Raw genomic sequence first — 20,000 nt, 5'->3', positions numbered from 1 at the left:
ATGTACCTTTGAACTGGATCATCGAAGGTCTGCAGCAAAGACATTGGTTCATAGAATGGGAATAAAAACATAAAGGATATTTGTGTGGTTTAACATATAATTATTGCAGGTTTGCGTCATATTCCGAGATGCATTATTATATATGCATTCATTTTAAGGAATACTGAATCATAGTGTGTGTGTTTGTGTTTTTTTTTTTTTTGCTGAGTGAGAGGAATTAATGCATATTCATATTTATTTTAGAACTACAGCAGGGGCGGCGGTAGGGGTGGGCTAAGGGGGCTGGAGCCCCGAATGTTTTCAGTAAAGCCCCGAATGTTTTTATTACCACCATGTCATCAATGAGTTTTCATGCCCAATAAAGTAATTTATATTAGAATTTAAATAAATAAATAAATATCTCTCGACTCAAGTCCACAGTGTCTGTAAATTTACCCAAGTAAGTTACGCGTTGTCATTCACATCCGACGAAAACCGCCCACTGAGTCTAGTGCTTCTGACTGACAGGTAAACTGACCAACCATCGATGAGCGTCTGTATGATCCAGCCAATGAAGTGAGATCTTTTGGAGGCAGGCGGTTTGTTGGCGTGTAGTATTTTACTAGATCAATTTATTCGAAAATTAAAATGGATATTTCAAAATTAATCTTCTTCTTCTTAAAAAAGGAAGTAAACCCCCCCCAGCCAAAACACTTGAATGCCAAGATACAACAGCTTACTTCAGGTATCTGTAACTTTTATATTTATTTTTCGGTTTTAAATTGTGTCTGATTTAACGTCACATTTTGAACATCGAACAGTTAACGGTTGCGCAGCACAGTCTGTAGGGGACACACACACACACACACACACACACTTTTTTTTCTGAATGAATCATCCGTTTCTAACGAATCCATTGATTAAATGACTGACCGACTCACTCATTAAGGCAGTGGCATGCCGCCACCTAGTGGCAAAGTACCATTCTAATTTTTTTTTCATAATTTCATATTTCTGTAGCCTATTCCAAATTGTATATTTGATACATTAACCTTCTTATGATTATGCAATTTGTAAGTGCTGTGTAAGTCCTCCTTCAAAAATATAAGTGTATAGAGCCCTGCGTTTATAATTATACTTGGCTTTAAACACAGAGATAAAGTCCTTTGACCGGTATATCTTTATAGAGTAAGAGTATGTCAGTGCACTGCTTTGCTTCTTATCCCTGTTCTACCAGGACGAGTGTAGCCAGTCAGGCTTGATTGGAAAATAAAATAAAACGGAGACAAAAATGTGTCAGGATACAAGGGATAAACTTTAAATAAAATGTTTTAAATTTGTTTTTATTGTTTTTGTATATTTTAAACTAGGTAAATCTTTCTGATTTATTAAAATAAAAAGTCACATACATGGATCTCCACTTACCCTAGAACCAACCCTGCTTATGACAACAAACTGTTAGAAGGGATCATTGGGGTTCTATATAGAACCATAGGGTTCTTTACTCAAATCCAAAGAACCTTTCATGCTAAAAAGGTTCTATAATGACAAGAAAGAACCCTTTTGGCACAAAGGGTTCATATCTTGAATTTTGTGATCATTCACATGCATTCATAAATGTTTTTGAATACACTGAATAATGCAGTGAAAGAACACACTCAAAATGCACACGCGCACTAGTATGACTTCATCATGTAACTTTATATTAGCCTAGATGCATGCACTTTTAGGCATGATTTGTTTAGTTTTTGAATATACTTGATACTGTTAAAAGGCACATCATTAAAACAAAAAATACGAGTTCACATTTCACACCTAAACAAGCGTGGAAAATGTAATTATAACTAGCTACTAAATTAGTTACAAATGCCTATCCATATACAGCTATGATTTACGAACCCAAACTGACTCAAATGATTCGCAATCCCGCTATGAACTCCCGAACTGATTCAAATGATTCGCGATCCTCAAACTGACTCAAATGATTCGTGATCCTCAAAATGACTCAAATGATTCGCGATCCCGCTACGAACTCCCGAACTGATTCAAATGATTCGTGATCCTCAAAATGACTCAAATGATTCGCGATCCCGCTCCAACTCCCAAACTGGAGTCAGATGACTCAAATGATTCGCGATCCCGCTACGAACTCCCGAACCGTTTCAAATAATTTGCGATCCCCAAACTGACTCAAATGATTCGCGATCCCGCTACGAACTCCCGAACTTATTCAACTGATTCGCGATCCCCAAATTGACTCAAATGATTCGCGATCCCGCTACGAACTCCCGAACTTATTCAACTGATTCGCGATCCCCAAATTGACTCAAATGATTCGCGATCCCGCTACGAACTCCCGAACTGACTCAAATGATTCGCGATCCCACTCCAAATCCCAAACTAGAGTCAGATGACTCAAATGATTCGCGATCCCGCTACGCACTCCCGAACTTATTCAACTGATTCGCGATCCCCAAATTGACTCAAATGATTCGCGATCCCGCTACGAACTCCCGAACTGACTCAAATGGTTTGCGATCCCAATACACATAATGCTATAAAAGTGTGCACATTGAGAGAAATAAACAGCAGATGTTCATGTTAACAACTTCTTTAACTTGAGCAAACGCTGCTAATACACATACATGTTAATAAAGTAAATAAAACAAAAAATGAATGTTTTAATGCTACTGAATAAAAATAAACGATCCAGTCGAAAGTCTCTGCTCATCATGAAAGGACCTTGATCAGTGAGCTGCGTCTAGGGCCGATGACGTCACTTCCATTGAGGCATGTTGTACGCGCCCCCGTCCATTGACTCCGCCCCCACGTCAAAAATCGGTGCCACAAAGAGAGACGTGCAGAAAAGTGAAGCGCAAAGGAAAAATGGACTAGACTAGACTAGACTCAAACTAGACTGACACGCAAAATAAAAGCAGCGTTGCAAATAAATTAATCGATATGACCATGGGAAAATATGTATTGCAAAATCATTGCTTTCGCGCTGTTTCATTTGTTTTGCAATTCTTAATTTTTGTTTGCAAAAAGCAAATGTATTTTCCTCAATACTTTAAATAAAATGTTTTAAATTTGTTTTTGTTTTTATTGTTTTTGTATATTTTAAATAAGGTATATCTTTCTGATTTATTAAAATAAAAAGTCACATATATGGATTTTTCTGGGCTAAGCCCCGGATCTCCACTCACCCTAGAACCACCCCTGCACTACAGTAACATCTGATTTCTCTCAACATGGGGCGGGAGAGCCGTCAATCAACCCAGACAGCAAGCAGTTTTGGCCCAGATCTGGCCCGCATGGATTTCACGTGGGCCAGTTCTGGGCCAAAACTGCTTGCTGTCTGGGAATAAATTGGGGAAAAAAGTAACTTGCAGTACTTTTTTGATTAACTATTCAGGTAAACTCTTATTAATTATGAAGTAATGCGTTACTTTACTCGTTACTTGAAAAAAGTAATCTGAATACGTAACTTGCATTACCATCCACACTGAAGATAATGTTGCCATAACATTAACAAAAAAAAAAACAACTTCTTAATAAAACTGTATATTTTTTTAACTGTTTGCTAACTTGGAAAACTCAGAAAGCATTCGTAGAACATATTTTTTTTAGTTGGGATGTTTATTTTAATACTTGAGACTAATTGCGTTTTAGAACAGCTTTTTTATCATCAGTTTGCGTAATTTCAAAGCTGTTTTCAATCTATGAAATAAAACAGACACTTAAAGAAGCCTGTTTCTGCCATGGGATTCAAAATAATGGTGATTGCTAATTTTTTACAGTCGCAATTCGAAGAAAAGTTGCAATAGTGAGAAAAAAAAAATCAGAATTTTAAAGTCGTAATTACCTTTTTTTGTGTTTTATCCAACAAAAAAAAAAAGAACAGCAAGTAAACTCAGAATTATGCAAAAAAAAAAGTCTGAATTGCGAGAACAAATGCAATTTATTAAAAAAATTATATTTTTCACAATGCATTTTTATGACAAAAACCAAAACTTCACAGTGGTGAAGTGAGCATAATAACGTTTCCCTTCACTGAAGCATTCTGCATGCTCAGGAAAACTCGTTATCATCAATCAAGTGCTTTATATACTGCGAAATGAGTGCATGAGATTTCTTCCTCACTATCTGTGGTCGTGATCACACTCTTGTTCTTCTGTAGCGTTCTTCCACAGGAAGGTGTCCGAGTATCAGGAGAGGAAGAGGAGTGAGAAGATGAAGGCCGGCTGGGTGCGAGGAGTCGTGGTGTAAGAGCGAGTGTCTTCAGTGTTACGCCCTCTCAAACTTTCCAACAGACACTTCAGACCTGCGGTCAATATTTAATGCTGTTTATTTGTATTTTAACAATCAGCAAAGTGAGCCAATAAACTTGTTTTACTGTTGTTATATATGTATACAGTGTTTTTATATTTTTCATTTTTGTTAGTGATGAGTCGCATCGATGTACTCGTCATAATCAGTACAATAAACATTTAATTTAAATAATTTAAAATGTATTATTTGTGGTCACGTGACCCATTCTTGGTAATGTTGCCTAGCAACAAGGTGTGGCTCAACTTACCCACAGGCTCAGATCATCCCGCTCTTCCTTTTCTGTGTAGATTCTATTCCCTTACACTGTATTTTTGTAAGTTTATAGCTTATTCATATACTATTTACACTTTTAATGAAGCGTAACTTTTAAGTCGTTAAGAACGAAACAAAAAACAGCTGTTATCATAAATATAGCGATCTTTATTTTACAGGTGCTTTTATTTAAAAATCAGAGCAATGTTACAATCAAACCAACCGAGTTCGTTATGAGTCAGAAACATTGACTGACTGCGAAAAAAACAAAGATATCATCGGACGTTTCCATCTGCGAGATTTTGTCTCTCGTTAAAGTGGAAGGATTTGGCAACAAGCTTACGATCAATAAATGTGAACACACAACGGTTCATACTGCAAGAGAAGAAGAACACCACACATTTAATAATATCTTTCATACTGGATGTGATGAACACATTACTTATTAATCATTGGCAAACAATCAAATCAAGAGCATCAATTGCACAATCTTCTCAAAAGTCATCTCGTCTTGTTTTCTGGGTGGCAGCATTGAGCTTATTATTGAGTTTATTACATCGGTGTTTATTTATTTTCACCTCATGTGAATCTCCTGAGAGGAACGTTTAGAAATAAGGAGAATGAGCAGAACAGCATGCAGATGTCCAAACTTTTGTTTAAGGCAATTGTTCAAACTCTGATTGAAACTCGACACTAATGAGCGAGACCGAAAAACTTCGTGGGAAAATACAGATTCTTGGCATTTCTGAGTTTTAACGTCCGAACATTTCAGACATAGCGAAGTAAAACCGAATGCGGCTCTAAATCAAAGGAAATAAGACATTTCTCGCAGGCACGGCGTGAAACACCACAATTTAGATCGCAACGCTATTTAATCCAGGAGACGATAAACCGATAAACCAAGTGCTTTCGGTCTGTAAACCAGTGAATTACAGCCTGATTATTTCACAAAGATGGAGCTAAAAACACACAAAACTAATCAATGTACGTAACCCGTAAACGGGAAAATCATTCTTAGCAGCCACCGAATCATTGATCGCACTCGCTTAACCAATTTAATCATGAGAACGAGTCACTAAAACGATAAATACAGACCCCGACGGCCCCAATGCATCATGGGTATACTGCAGAGCAAGAAACATCTTAAAATCATGACCTAAAGAAAAGTGACCTTTCGGAAGTTCGTTTGTTAATTTATTCATTCGTTCGGAACAAACTATTTAATCCCATCCCAGAGCAGGATGAGTTTGTTTCTTCATCAGGTTTGTAGAAATGTAGCATTGCATCAGCGTCTCAGCAATGGATGTGAATGGGTGCCGTCAGAATGAGAGTCCGATATAAACATCCACAGCACTCCAGTCCGTCAGTTAACATCTGGAGAAGACAAAAGATGAAACACATCCAGCATTAAGACGTTTATAATCCATAAAAACACTTGTTTCAGTGAAAAAGTGTTCTGGTCTGAATCAGGCGAGAAATCTGCACAGATCAAAACACATCTTCTGTCTTCTCCAGATGTTAACTGACGGACTGGAGTGCTGTGGATGTTTTTCATGAGTCTCTCATTCTGACGGCACCCATTCACATCTATTGCCGAGACACTGATGCAATGCTACATTTCTCCAAATATGCTGAATTTGTTCCTGACTATCCTTGTATTAGTCAGGCTCTTGTGGTTCAGGAGCGTATGAGCGGTCACTCGACGGCACCCACTGGACTCTGAGGCTTGATCCTGAAGACGCAGATGTGCAGGTGGGATGCGATCTCGTTGCAGACGCTCACGCAGTAGCGCACCAGATCGAACAGAGACAGAACCTGAGCAGTGAAACACAGTTAAAGCCTGAATCAGGCGAGTGGAGCGTGAATCTGAGCGGACGAGATCTCACCAGAGCGATCCACAGCACCAGATACTCGTCGATGAAGCTGTTGAAGTACTGATCCAGGAACAGCAGGCCGGGGCCCAGAAACACCACGTCCTGAAGATGCATCTCACTCTTGGTCATGTGAGCCACCTGACGAGACACACACGGCTCAGACGAGACAAACCAAGGCGTTCTTCTTCCGGCGTCTTCTACTCACCACTAGTTTATTAGTGATTTTAGCCGAAACGAAGCCGAAGGCCAGGATGTAGAGACAGGGGTGTTTCTGAAACAGCTGCACGGCTGATTTCTTATAAATCATCACGGCGAGGACGATAACTGAGCCGATGTGCAGGACGGGCGATAACACACTGGTGCCCTGAAACACACACACACAGAGTTGAGAGAGACGGTGTATGCTGTAATCTAGTGAAGCAGAGCTGAGGTCTGTACCGCTATAGTGGACCCGTTCTTCCCCACTCCGCCTGTGAATATGACCCTGAAGTAACCGCTGCAGGAGAACACCACCGCCGCTAACGTGCACAGCGCTGGAACGATCTTCATTTGGATGTTTATCACAGGAATCTGTGGAATGTGAGCGAGATGGAGAAACGGTTGCATTCAAACACATGTAACAACATACTTAATTTATTAATAAATTAAACATTAATATTTTGTTTGTGTAATTTACATGATGTATCATTTATAAAGTATTTTTACCATATTAAATATATAATATATGTACGTTACATATTATGCAATTAATTCATTACTATTAAATTATACAAATTACACTACAAAGTATTACATTATATTAAAGTATTTAAATAAATGCAAATAAACTATACACAAAACTACTTTATATATGTAAATATTTATATTTATTTTAAAATGCACATCATTTGAAAGACAGAATGCATGATGATTATCTGTGATGAACACACTGGTTATTAATAAGTGGATTACCGGAGACTGCCAGAAAGCCGCTCCGCCCGCAGCAGCCAGCAGATACAGCACAATAATGAAGATCTGCACTTCTGTCACATCAATACTGAGCAGAGCAGAGGAGAGATGAGTGTTAGACAACACACACACACACACGCGCACACACACACGGCCCGAGCCCGACCTTTCCCCAAAAACAGCTTATACTACTGTTTCAGCTATTAAAAATAGTTTCGTTTTGGAAAGTGATCATATTAAGTTTAATTTTTGAAAAACATTTGGATTTTTTGTTCATTAAATATAAGTTTCTGCTTTTTAAAGTAATGACCAAGCGGCAGACAATAGCTGATCATTTATGTTTGATCACTTTAGTCTTCTCAAATCATTACGAATCGCCTAAAATAAAGTCTATAGATACAGTATACCAAACCAGTTCAGGCATATAACAAAGTTTAAACGTTAAACCTAGATAAATGTGCGCTATATCCAATAGCTTGTGATCACTAGCATGTTTTTCAGTGAATACACCGTAATTTTTGCTCATAAGGTAAGAGTAATTAATCATTCGTAACTGTAAAGGGTCTAATTTGATCAATATCAACAAAACGTTGTGCTTTTATAAAATAAAGAGAACAAACATGATGCGCTTTCTTCCGTCTGAATAGGAGCGTTTCACAAAAATGAACCGAAACTCGGTGAATACTTGCCTCACAGACATAACAAATATAGAAATATAGAAAACTTTAAGTTAGTACTTAACAAAATAAAACAAATCAAAAACTCTGATTATAATCATAATCCGTAAAGATGCGTCTAATGAGGAGATGAGCAATGGATTGGAAGTGTTGTATACTCACATGCCGAAGCGCAGCGTGCCGGAGACGTAGGTCTGCCAGTGAGCGCAGTAAAACATGAACATACCGGAGAAACAGCAGAAGAACATCCAGTCGGGGTGAGAGCCCAGCTGCACGGAGATACTGGTGCCCAGAACCACAAACACTGACACACACACACACACACACACACTGAGATGATCATGACAGCTACACACTGAATGAGAAACAAGCTTCATCCCACAGTTCAGTGTGTGTGCTCCCTGGGAATTGAACCCATGACCTTCTGCACTACTGATGCAACGTTCTACCACTTTGTATTACAAATACAAACGAACATTTAAAATGTGCACAGAGTATATAATTCACATTATGCATCATTCATTTTTTTTTAAATTACAAATTGTGCAAATATAACAAGAATAAAAAAAATATTATTCCAAGCAAATGGGAAATAGAATATATGTACATTATGTAGAGCTGTTACATTTTACATATAGATTTTAGGAATATAGTTTTTAAATGAACAAGTTACATTATGCAACGTACAATTAATTATTTAATAAATGTTAAATAAATTCTATTTTAAATGATATAATATTAGCCCAACCCTAATTAGTGTGTTTTTTATATTATAATTTATGCACATCATATAGAATTTATACATTATAAATGAATTATACATTTATTTTTTATATACAATTTACATATTATACAGAGAGAGACAGACTTTTTTATTTTTTATTAATACATTATTTTATCATTGAATATATATATAATTTATGGACATACATTATAATTAACAATGTAATTAACTATAAATACACTTATTTATTTTTATGTACATTATATAGAATTTACACAATAAATAAGCAATAATAATAATAAACAATTACATTATGTAATTTGCTATTAATATATTCTTTATTATGATACAATAAATAATTTATTTACATACTTTATGATTTATGTTATGTAATACTGAAAAACATTTAAATGTACGTATATCATTTGCATAAAAATTTTATACATTACAATCAAAATTCAATTTATTTTGACAATTATATTGAAAAAATACATACATTTTACATGTATATGTAGCATTTCATATGTATAATAGGCATTATATTAATATACATTATAATTAAACATAATACCACGCAATAGTGCATCCTGCGCGAACAGCACTTAAAAGTGTGCGAGGCTCACCTGTGGAGAGCGAATCACAGCCGTGGTCGAACAGCTCCCCCAGTGGTGAACTGCTGTTAGTGCGCCGCGCTTGTTTCCCATCGATGGCGTCCAGTGACTGATAGATGAACAGCCCCACCGCGCACAGCAGATACGCCCAGAGAGGAGCCTAAACACACGACGATAAATGAGGTTATCATACAAATACACGTTTTTATGGCAGTACGAGTGTGTGGTACCTGTTCGGTGGCGGTCGGGCAGTAATACACCAGCACCAGCGTGGTGAAGATGTTCGTCGCTAAACCGACGATGGTGATGAGGTTGGGCGCGATCCAGGGCGGCATCCTGTGCACCAGCCACTCCCAGTAGCGCTGCATGACGGGTTCGAGCAGCGAGCGGCCCGAGCTGTTGTAGCGGTGCTCCTCCAGACGCTTCAGCTGGTGCCGCGACAGAACGGGTGCCGGCAGCTCGAACAGACGCCGCAGGGCCCCGGGGGCCAACCAGCATGAAGAGTCCATGCCCCGCCCCCGCTCGCGCACCACAACCCCGCCCCCTCGCCGCCAGTGAGCCCCCGTCAACCCACTCATCACCCTCAGCCAATCACAGCCCGAGTCCGAGCCTGACTCCGCCCACTCCGCACCCACAGAGCCACAGCAGGATGGACACCTTCAAACAAGAACAAGTCAATTTATACAGTGCTATGCGAAAGTTTGGGAACCCGTTGCGGAATCTGTGAAAATGAGAATAATTTTAACAAAATAAGAGAGATCATACTAAATGCATGTTATTTTTTATTTAGCACTGTCCTGAGTAAGATATTTTACATAATAGATGTTTGCATATAGTTCACAAGACTAGCTGAGATTATTAAAATAACGCCGTTCAAAAGTTTGTGAACCCTTGGTTCTTAGTACTGTGTTCTGTTACCTGATGATCCTCGACTGTCTTTCTGTTTTGTGATGGTTGTGCATGAGTCCCTTGTTTGTTCTGAACAGTTAAACTGAGCAGCATTCTTCAGAAAAATGTTTAAGGTCCTGCAGATTCTTCAGTTTTCCAGTATCTTTGCATATTTGAACCCTTTCCAGCAGTGACTGTATGATTTTGAGATCCATCTTTTCACACTAAGGACAATTGAGGGACTCAAACACAACTATTTAAAAAGATTCAAACATTCACTGATGCTCCAGAAGGAAACAAGATGCGTTAAGAGCTGGGGGGTGAAAACTTTTGAACACTGTGAAGATGGCCAAATTTGTCTTATTTTGTTGAAATATTATTTTTTTCCATTTAGTTCTGCCCTTCGTAAGCAACAGAAGATACTTGTATGTTTCCCGGTACACAAATTAAGTACAATTTACCTTGATCTTCAAATTCCATAAGTTTTCAGGAACACATGATAGGTAAAAAATGAATAGCCTGAATGCACTGTAAGTCGCTTTGGATAAAAGCGTCTGCTAAATGCATACATTTAATTTAATTTAACTGTTCAGAACAAACAATGGACTCATGCACAACCATCACAAAACAGAAAGATAGAAGTGGATCATCTGAGGAACCAAACACATACTTTATTAAGAAACAGGGAACGGGTTTATTTTAATAATTTCAGCAATTTTTTTTGTCTTGTGGACTATATGCAAACATCATTTATGTACAATATCTTACTCAGTACTAAATAAAAAATAACATGCATTTAGTATGATCTCTCTTATTTTGTTAAAATTATCCAGATTCTGCAAGGGGTTCATAAACTTTCGCATGCCACTATAACAGAAAACAAAAAACATACAAAGCTTATCATTTTACCTGTTTAGGTAAAATGAGTTAGAAGACGCCTACAGGCCACGCCCCCAAACAAAAGCCCTTCAAGCGCGTCACTTCCTGCTTCCTCACAGCTGCAACAAAACATTATTAAACATTCTTGAGCTTGCTTAACAATTCAGAAATCGCCACATCAAAATAAAGATGCACTTATGAATAACACATCAGAATCCGAATAACACATCGGATTTCTCTCGTTCACAGTGATTAAATACACTGCGGTCAAGCCAGCCGCGCTTTGAAAATACACGGTCAAGCCAGCCGCACTTTTTTTTCCTTTGCGCGTGTAATCATGCACTTACGGTACGGGTGCTGAGAGCAGTCAAAATGCATGTAAAGAAGCTGTCGTACACACGTTTCCTTTATACTTTCGCTTATTTTAACTCATTATTGTATATAAACGTTTGTGTTGTACATAAATCATTTTAAATCGTTTATTAGAGATTATAAATTACAATATTAATGATTTTCAGTGTGTGTGTATATATATATATATATATATATATATGTGTGTGTATATGTGTATATATATATATATATATATATATATATATATATATATATATATATATATATACACACACATATATTTATATATATATATATATATGTATATACATATATACACACATATATTTATATATATATATATATATACACACATATATTTATATATATATATATTTATATATATATATATATATATATATATATTTAATGCATTCTACCAATTGCACTGTCCCAGTTTCCTACACAAAGAAGTATTCCTTTATATGTTAGCTCATTCTTTCATATCATATCCATTCAGAATGACCCTGACTATCACTGTATTCATTTTCAAAGCATTTTAATGTATAGTTGTGGAGAAAGCTAAAAGCAAAATCACCCCAAATAAAAATGCATCCGAGAAATTGCAGTGTGTCCCATTTTTCAACATTCATAAAAAAGGTTGCTTTATAGGTTAGCTCATTCTTTCAAATCATATGTATTCAGAGTGATCCTGACTACCACTGTATTAATATTCAAGGCATTTTACTGTATAGTTTTGGAGAAAACCAAAAGCAAATTCACCCAAAACATCAAAATCCATTGTTGCACTTAAACTTTTTCCCATTTTCCAAAATTCATATAAAGTGTTCCTTTATAGGTTAGCTCATTCTTTTAATGTATATGTATTCAGAGTGACCCAGACTACCACTGTATTAATTATCAAGGCATTTTACTGTATAGTTTTGGAGAAAACTAAAAGCAAATTCACCCAAAACATCAAAATCCATTGTTGCACTTACACTTTTTCCCATTTTCCAAAATTCATATAAAGTGTTCCTTTATAGGTTAGCTCATTCTTTTAATGTATATGTATTCAGAGTGACCCAGACTACCACTGTATTAATTATCAAGGCATTTTACTGTATAGTTTTTTTAGAAAACTAAAAGCAAATTCACCCAAAACATCAAAGTCCATTGTTGCACTTACACTTTTTCCCATTTTCAAAAATTCATATAAAGTGTTCCTTTATAGGTTAGCTCATTCTTTTAATGTATATGTATTCAGAGTGACCCAGACTACCACTGTATTAATATTCAAGGCATTTTACTGTATAGTTTTGGAGAAAACTAAAAGCAAATTCCCGCAAAACATCAATCTCCATTGTTGCACTTAAACTTTTTCCCATTTTCAAAAATTCATATAAAGTGTTCCTTTATAGGTTAGCTCATTCTTTTAATGTATATGTATTCAGAGTGACCCAGACTACCACTGTATTAATTATCAAGGCATTTTACTGTATAGTTTTGGAGAAAACTAAAAGCAAATTCACCCAAAACATCAAAATCCATTGTTGCACTTAGACTTTTTCCCATTTTCCAAAATTCATAAAAGGGGTTCCTTTATAGGTTAGCTCATTCTTTCAAGTCATATGTATTCAGAGTGACCCCTACTATCACTGTATTAATATTCAAGGCATTTTACTGTATAGTTTTGGAGAAAACTAAAAGCAAATTCCCGCAAAACATCAATCTCCATTGTTGCACTTAAACTTATTCCCATTTTCAAAAATTCATATAAAGTGTTCCTTTATAGGTTAGCTCATTCTTTTAATGTATATGTATTCAGAGTGACCCAGACTACCACTGTATTAATTATCAAGGGATTCTACTGTATAGTGTTGGAGAAAACTAAAAGCAAATTCACCCAAAACATCAAAATCCATTGTTGCACTTAGACTTTTTCCCATTTTCCAAAATTCATAAAAGGTGTTCCTTTATAGGTTAGCTCATTCTTTCAAGTCATATGTATTCAGAGTGACCCCTACTATCACTGTATTAATATTCAAGGCATTTTACTGTATAGTTTTGGAGAAAACTAAAAGCAAATTCCCGCAAAACATCAATCTCCATTGTTGCACTTAAACTTATTCCCATTTTCAAAAATTCATAAAAGGTGTTCCTTTTATAGGTTAGCTCATTCTTTTAATGTATATGTATTCAGAGTGACCCCTACTATCACTGTATTAATATTCAAGGCATTTTACTGTATAGTTTTGGAGAAAACTAAAAGCAAATTCACCTAAAACATCAAAATCCATTGTTGCACTTAGACTTTTTCCCATTTTCAAAAATTCATATAAAGTGTTCCTTTATAGGTTAGCTCATTCTTTTAATGTATATGTATTCAGAGTGACCCAGACTACCACTGTATTAATTATCAAGGCATTTTACTGTATAGTTTTGGAGAAAACTAAAAGCAAATTCACCCAAAACATCAAAATCCATTGTTGCACTTAGACTTTTTCCCATTTTCCAAAATTCATAAAAGGGGTTCCTTTATAGGTTAGCTCATTCTTTCAAGTCATATGTATTCAGAGTGACCCCTACTATCACTGTATTAATATTCAAGGCATTTTACTGTATAGTTTTGGAGAAAACTAAAGCAAATTCACCTAAAACATCAAAATCCATTGTTGCACTTAGACTTTTTCCCATTTTCAAAAATTCATATAAAGTGTTCCCTTTATAGGTTAGCTCATTCTTTTAATGTATATGTATTCAGAGTGACCCAGACTACCACTGTATTAATTATCAAGGGATTTTACTGTATAGTTTTGGAGAAAACTAAAAGCAAATTCACCCAAAACATCAAATCCATTGTTGCACTTATACTTTTTCCCAATTTCCAAAATTCATAAAAGGTGTTCCTATATAGGTTAGCTCATTCTTTCAAGTCATATATATTTAGAGTGACCCCTACTATCCACTGTATTAATATTCAAGGCATTTTACTGTATAGTTTTGGAGAAAACTAAAAGCAAATTCCCGCAAAACATCAATCTCCATTGTTGCACTTAAACTTATTCCCATTTTCAAAAATTCATATAAAGTGTTCCTTTATAGGTTAGCTCATTCTTTTAATGTATATGTATTCAGAGTGACCCAGACTACCACTGTATTAATTATCAAGGGATTCTACTGTATAGTGTTGGAGAAAACTAAAAGCAAATTCACCCAAAACATCAAAATCCATTGTTGCACTTAGACTTTTCCCATTTTCCAAAATTCATAAAAGGTGTTCCTTTATAGGTTAGCTCATTCTTTCAAGTCATATGTATTCAGAGTGACCCCTACTATCACTGTATTAATATTCAAGGCATTTTACTGTATAGTTTTGGAGAAAACTAAAAGCAAATTTCCCGCAAACATCAATCTCCATTGTTGCACTTAAACTTATTCCCATTTTCAAAAATTCATAAAAGGTGTTCCTTTTATAGGTTAGCTCATTCTTTTAATGTATATGTATTCAGAGTGACCCCTACTATCACTGTATTAATATTCAAGGCATTTACTGTATAGTTTTGGAGAAAACTAAAAGCAAATTCACCTAAAACATCAAAATCCATTGTTGCACTTAGACTTTTTCCCATTTTCCAAAATTCATAAAAGGGGTTCCTTTATAGGTTAGCTCATTCTTTCAAGTCATATGTATTCAGAGTGACCCCTACTATCCACTGTATTAATATTCAAGGCATTTTACTGTATAGTTTTGGAGAAAACTAAAAGCAAATTCCCGCAAACATCAATCTCCATTGTTGCACTTAAACTTATTCCATTTTCAAAAATTCATATAAAGTGTTCCTTTATAGGTTAGCTCATTCTTTTAATGTATATGTATTCAGAGTGACCCAGACTACCACTGTATTAATTATCAAGGGATTCTACTGTATAGTGGTTGGAGAAAACTAAAAGCAAATTCACCCAAAACATCAAAATCCATTGTTGCACTTAGACTTTTTCCCATTTTCCAAAATTCATAAAAGGTGTTCCTTTATAGGGTTAGCTCATTCTTTCAAGTCATATGTATTCAGAGTGACCCTACTATCACTGTATTAATATTCAAGGCATTTTACTGTATAGTTTTGGAGAAACTAAAGCAAATTCCCGCAAAACATCAATCTCCATTGTTGCAACTTAAACTATTCCCATTTTCCAAAAATTCATATAAAGTGTTCCTTATAGGTTAAGCTCATTCTTTTAATGTATATGTATTCAGAGTGCCCCTACTATCACTGTATTAATATTCAAGGCATTTTACTGTATAGTTTTGGAGAAAACTAAAAGCAATTCACCCAAAACATCAAAATCCATTGTTGCACTTACACTTTTTCCCATTTTCCAAAATTCATAAAAGGTGTTCCTTTATAGGTTAGCTCATTCTTTCAAGTCATATGTATTCAGAGTGACCCCTACTATCACTGTATTAATATTCAAGGCATTTTACTGTATAGTTTTGGAGAAAACTAAAAGCAAATTCACCCAAAACATCAATCTCCATTGTTGCACTTAAACTTTTTCCCATTTTCCAAAATTCATATAAAGTGTTCCTTTATAGGTTAGCTCATTCTTTTAATGTATATGTATTCAGAGTGACCCAGACTACCACTGTATTAATTATCAAGGCATTTTACTGTATAGTTTTGGAGAAAACTAAAAGCAAATTCACCCAAAACATCAATCTCCATTGTTGCACTTAAACTTTTTCCCATTTTCAAAAATTCATATAAAGTGTTCCTTTATAGGTTAGCTCATTCTTTTAATGTATATGTATTCAGAGTGACCCAGACTACCACTGTATTAATTATCAAGGCATTTTACTGTATAGTTTTGGAGAAAACTAAAAGCAAATTCACCCAAAACATCAAACTCCATTGTTGCACTTACACTTTTTCCCCTTTTCCAACATTCATAAAAGGGTGATTTATAGGTAGATTAGGTTAGGGTCATTCTTTCAAATCATATGTATTCAGAGTGACCCATACTATCACTGGATTCATTTTCAAAGCAGAAGCAGAGTCCTGGAGAAGACCTAGGACACGCTGGAGGGACTATGTCTCCCGGCTGACCTGGAAGTGTGACGGTTGGGTTTAGGATAAACACACGGAGAGGGCAGGATCCAATAGCAAGGTATGGGTTTTATTAACAGAAGGGTAAATACAAAATAAACAGTCTTGATAGACAAACAAACCAAAAGAGGGAACCGGATGAAACGGGAAACTCGGAGGAACGAGAAGGTAGGTGAAGTCTCGGGAGACGAGAGCATAGACACATAGGATAAGGACTCCATACAGACAACAGAGAAAGACAGCTCTATATAGGGAGACTAATGACAAAGGATTGTCAGCACCTGTGCGATTTAATTGGAGTGCAATTACTGTGACGACACGACCAGACTAGCGGAATTAAAGTGCCTATGGTGAAGTGCCTAAGGAGAAGTGAGCTCACTAGGGGACACCCAGGAAAAAAGAGACTGACAGCGTGACAGGAAGAAGTGGCTTGGGAGAGGGAAGTCTGGGCGTCTCTGCTTAGACTGTTGACCCCGCGACCCGGCCCCGTATAAGTGGAAGATGATGGATGGATGGATTTACATTTAGTCATTTTGTAGACGCTTTTATCCAAAGCGACTCACAATTTCGGGATACATAAAGTGATTCTTCTTAGAGGCAAACAGACACAGGAAGTGCTTGTAATACCAAGTTTTAGACATTGTTCAAATAAGTAAAAGCTAGAAAAAGAAGGAATAAATAGAGTTGTTTTTTTTTTCGATGAAGCCAAGTAGTTTTGAAAGAGATGAGCTTTCAGCTGTCGCTTGAAAATTGTCAGGGATTCAGCATTCCTGATAGGGGTGGGATGATCATATTTTTTTTATTTTGACTGTATGGTTTTGAATAAGATTAATGGCAAAATCACTTAAAAAAAAGTTCATTCTACCAGTTGCACCATTACCAATTTTCAAACACCCATAAGGTGGAAATAGGAAATACCCTCCTGATACACTCAACCTCTTCTTACATTTTAATTATTAGTGTCACATTTAATTAAGTTCAAATCTTAATTTTAACCATAGAAAATGATTAGGTTAATTACCTCTGAGAAGTCCTTATTTGTGTCCATGGTTTATAATTTTTAGTTAAATTTCTTATGTCTTTGCTTTTATAGCCCTGAGGTTGTTGTATTGTTAATGGTGATTATGCTTGAAAAGCAATTATTTGTTTTGCTTTGTTTGTTTCCCATAATCATAAGTCTGTTGAATAGGTTTGCTTAGCTGCAATTTCTTGTTTCTCCTTATGTACATGTAACTGATCGATTATAATTGTATTAAAACGGATTTTAGAATGATCAATCTCAATTAAAATCCATTGATACAACAAGATACAACAAGATTACACATGGTAAGCTAGGTGACAACACAAATTTTTTAATTTTTAATTTTACTAATCTTTATTTTATCATATTCTTTGTACTTTTATAAACATTATGCATTTTATATAAATACATGATATTTATATATATTATACATTTATTTGTGGGTTTTTTCTTCTTCTTTTTTTGCCTTTCTTGTTTTAGAAAACAACTTTGTGCATCTTAAGGAATAATAGCACTTTGGGCATACTGTTGTATATCCCATCAGACTGCACAACAGTGCCTAGTGTGGCTTCAACACCTGTGAACAATTATTGACTGTCTTCTGCACACTGATGCGTACACCTTAAATCATCTTCTCATATTAGGTTTTTGTTTCACTGCATAAAAAATTACATATTTGCATTTGTATCTGTGAAATGTCATAATATAGGTTAAATAATCCCTATCACATCTTATTTCGGTTTTTCAGTCTTGATGAAACTCTTGTTTAAGTTCCATTAGGTTGAATTGCAGCCGTGTGGCTGTCGTGCTGTTTTGTGTTAATTTTATTATTAAAGCTTATTTTGAATGTCCGCTGGTTCCCGCCTCCTTCCCAAGATTCAGAAGCTTTTATAGTGTTACACTGGTGCCGAAACCTGGGAGGAAGGAGGGACGCGCTGCTGAAGATAACTTGTCGCTGTGGTGAGTCTGCGGTGCCATCGAGCAGGGCGAGGAGTGTGCCGCCGTGGACGCTTGAGGGAGCGGAGGAGATGGCACCGTTCGCCAGGGGCCCGAGCCTGCTGCCATCCCCCGGAAAGGGGAGGAGCAGAGAACGGGGACTCCTCCCGGCTGCCCAAAACCTGGGAGAGCCGTCGCCATCCACTGGGCGGCGGAGGAGTGTCGTGCATTTTGTTGTTTTCGATGATTTTGCTTTTAGTTTTCTCAAGAACTATACAGTAAAATGCCTTATAAATGAATACAGCGATAGTTATGGTCACTCTGAATACATATGACTTGAAAGAATGAGCTAACCTATAAAGGAACCCTTTTTATGAATGTTGTAATAAGGGAATAAATGAAAGTGCAACAACTGAGTTTGATGTTTTTGTGAATTTGCTTTTAGTCTTTTCAAACATTATACAGTAAAAAACTTGACAATGAATATATTGATAGTCAGGGTCACTCTGAATACATGTCCACTGAAAGAATGAGCTAACCTATAAAGGAAACCTTTTTATGAGTGTTGGAAAATGGGACACAGTGCAATTGCTAGGATGCATTTAGTTTTTTGGGGAATTTGATTTTAGTTTTCTCAAAAAATATACAGTAAAATGCCTTGAATATTAATACAGCGATAGTCAGGGTCACTCTGAATACATGTCCACTGAAGAAATGAGCTAACCTATAAAGCATACCTTTTTATGAGTGTTGGAAAATGGGACAAACTACAATTGCTAGGATGCATTTTTTTAGGGTGAATTTGCTTTTAGTTTCTCAAAAACTATACAGTGAAATGCCTTGATAATTAATACAGTAATAGTAGGGGTCACTCTGAATACATATGCATTAAAAGAATGAGCTAACCTATAAAGGAACACTTTATATGAATTTTGGAAAATTGGATAAACTGCAATTGCTAGGATGCATTTTGTTGTTTTGGGTGAATTTGCTTTTAGTTTTCTCCAAAATTATACAGTAAAATGGCTTGAAAATTAATACAGTGATAGTCGGGGTCACTCTGAATACATATGACTTGAAAGAATGAGCTAACCTATAAAGGAAACCTTTTTATGAGTGTTGGAAAATGGGACACAGTGCAATTGCTAGGATGCATTTAGTTTTTTGGGGGGAATTTGATTTTAGTTTTCTCAAAAAATATACAGTAAAATGCTTGAATATTAATACAGCGATAGTCAGGGTCACTCTGAATACATGTCCACTGAAGAAATGAGCTAACCTATAAAGCAAAACTTTTATGAGTGTTGGAAAATGGGACAAACTACAATTGCTAGGATGCATTTTTTTTAGGGTGAATTTGCTTTTAGTTTCTCAAAACTATACAGTGAAATGCCTTGAATATTAATACAGTGATAGTAGGGGTCACTCTGAATACATA

At 36.0% G+C, this 20,000-nt stretch overlaps 2 protein-coding genes across 2 annotated transcripts in view; one reads left to right on the top strand and one right to left on the bottom strand.

Moving 5' to 3' along the window:
* The window catches only part of LOC113096617 (DENN domain-containing protein 2D-like), a 13,622-nt gene extending 9,143 nt beyond the window's left edge, over positions 1–4,479 (top strand). Inside the window, exon 13 of the mRNA XM_026261988.1 lies at positions 4,160–4,479. Coding sequence (XP_026117773.1) covers positions 4,160–4,248 — 89 coding nt within the window. The 3' untranslated portion in view covers positions 4,249–4,479. The remainder of the gene's footprint in view (positions 1–4,159) is intronic.
* Positions 4,480–6,113: 1,634 nt separating this feature from the next.
* LOC113096623 (choline/ethanolaminephosphotransferase 1-like) lies at positions 6,114–11,352 on the bottom strand. Its single transcript, XM_026261995.1, has 9 exons — positions 11,195–11,352; positions 9,628–10,054; positions 9,410–9,557; positions 8,225–8,366; positions 7,389–7,473; positions 6,876–7,007; positions 6,643–6,801; positions 6,450–6,575; positions 6,114–6,378 (listed from the first exon to the last, which is right to left on the bottom strand). The coding sequence occupies exons 2-9, from the start codon at positions 9,973–9,975 to the stop codon at positions 6,259–6,261; spliced, it is 1,260 nt and encodes a 419-aa protein (XP_026117780.1). The 5' UTR covers positions 9,976–10,054; positions 11,195–11,352; the 3' UTR covers positions 6,114–6,258.
* Between the last annotated feature and the right edge of the window lie 8,648 nt (positions 11,353–20,000).

This window comes from Carassius auratus, unplaced genomic scaffold, assembly GCF_003368295.1.
Source record: "Carassius auratus strain Wakin unplaced genomic scaffold, ASM336829v1 scaf_tig00216006, whole genome shotgun sequence".
NCBI classification, from domain to species: Eukaryota; Metazoa; Chordata; class Actinopteri; order Cypriniformes; family Cyprinidae; genus Carassius; species Carassius auratus.
This window is presented reverse-complemented; position numbering and strand designations above follow the sequence as displayed.

Excerpts from the sequence above, each read along its gene's own strand:
- LOC113096623 (XM_026261995.1), bottom strand. The coding sequence starts at position 9,975 with ATGAGTGGGTTGACGGGGGCTCACTGGCGGCGAGGGGGCGGGGTTGTG. Across the intron at positions 8,367-9,409 it reads CTGTGATTCGCTCTCCACAG|TGTTTGTGGTTCTGGGCACC; the intron begins GTGAGCCTCGCA and ends TGTGTGTGTCAG. Across the intron at positions 6,802-6,875 it reads AGAACGGGTCCACTATAGCG|GGCACCAGTGTGTTATCGCC; the intron begins GTACAGACCTCA and ends TGTGTGTTTCAG.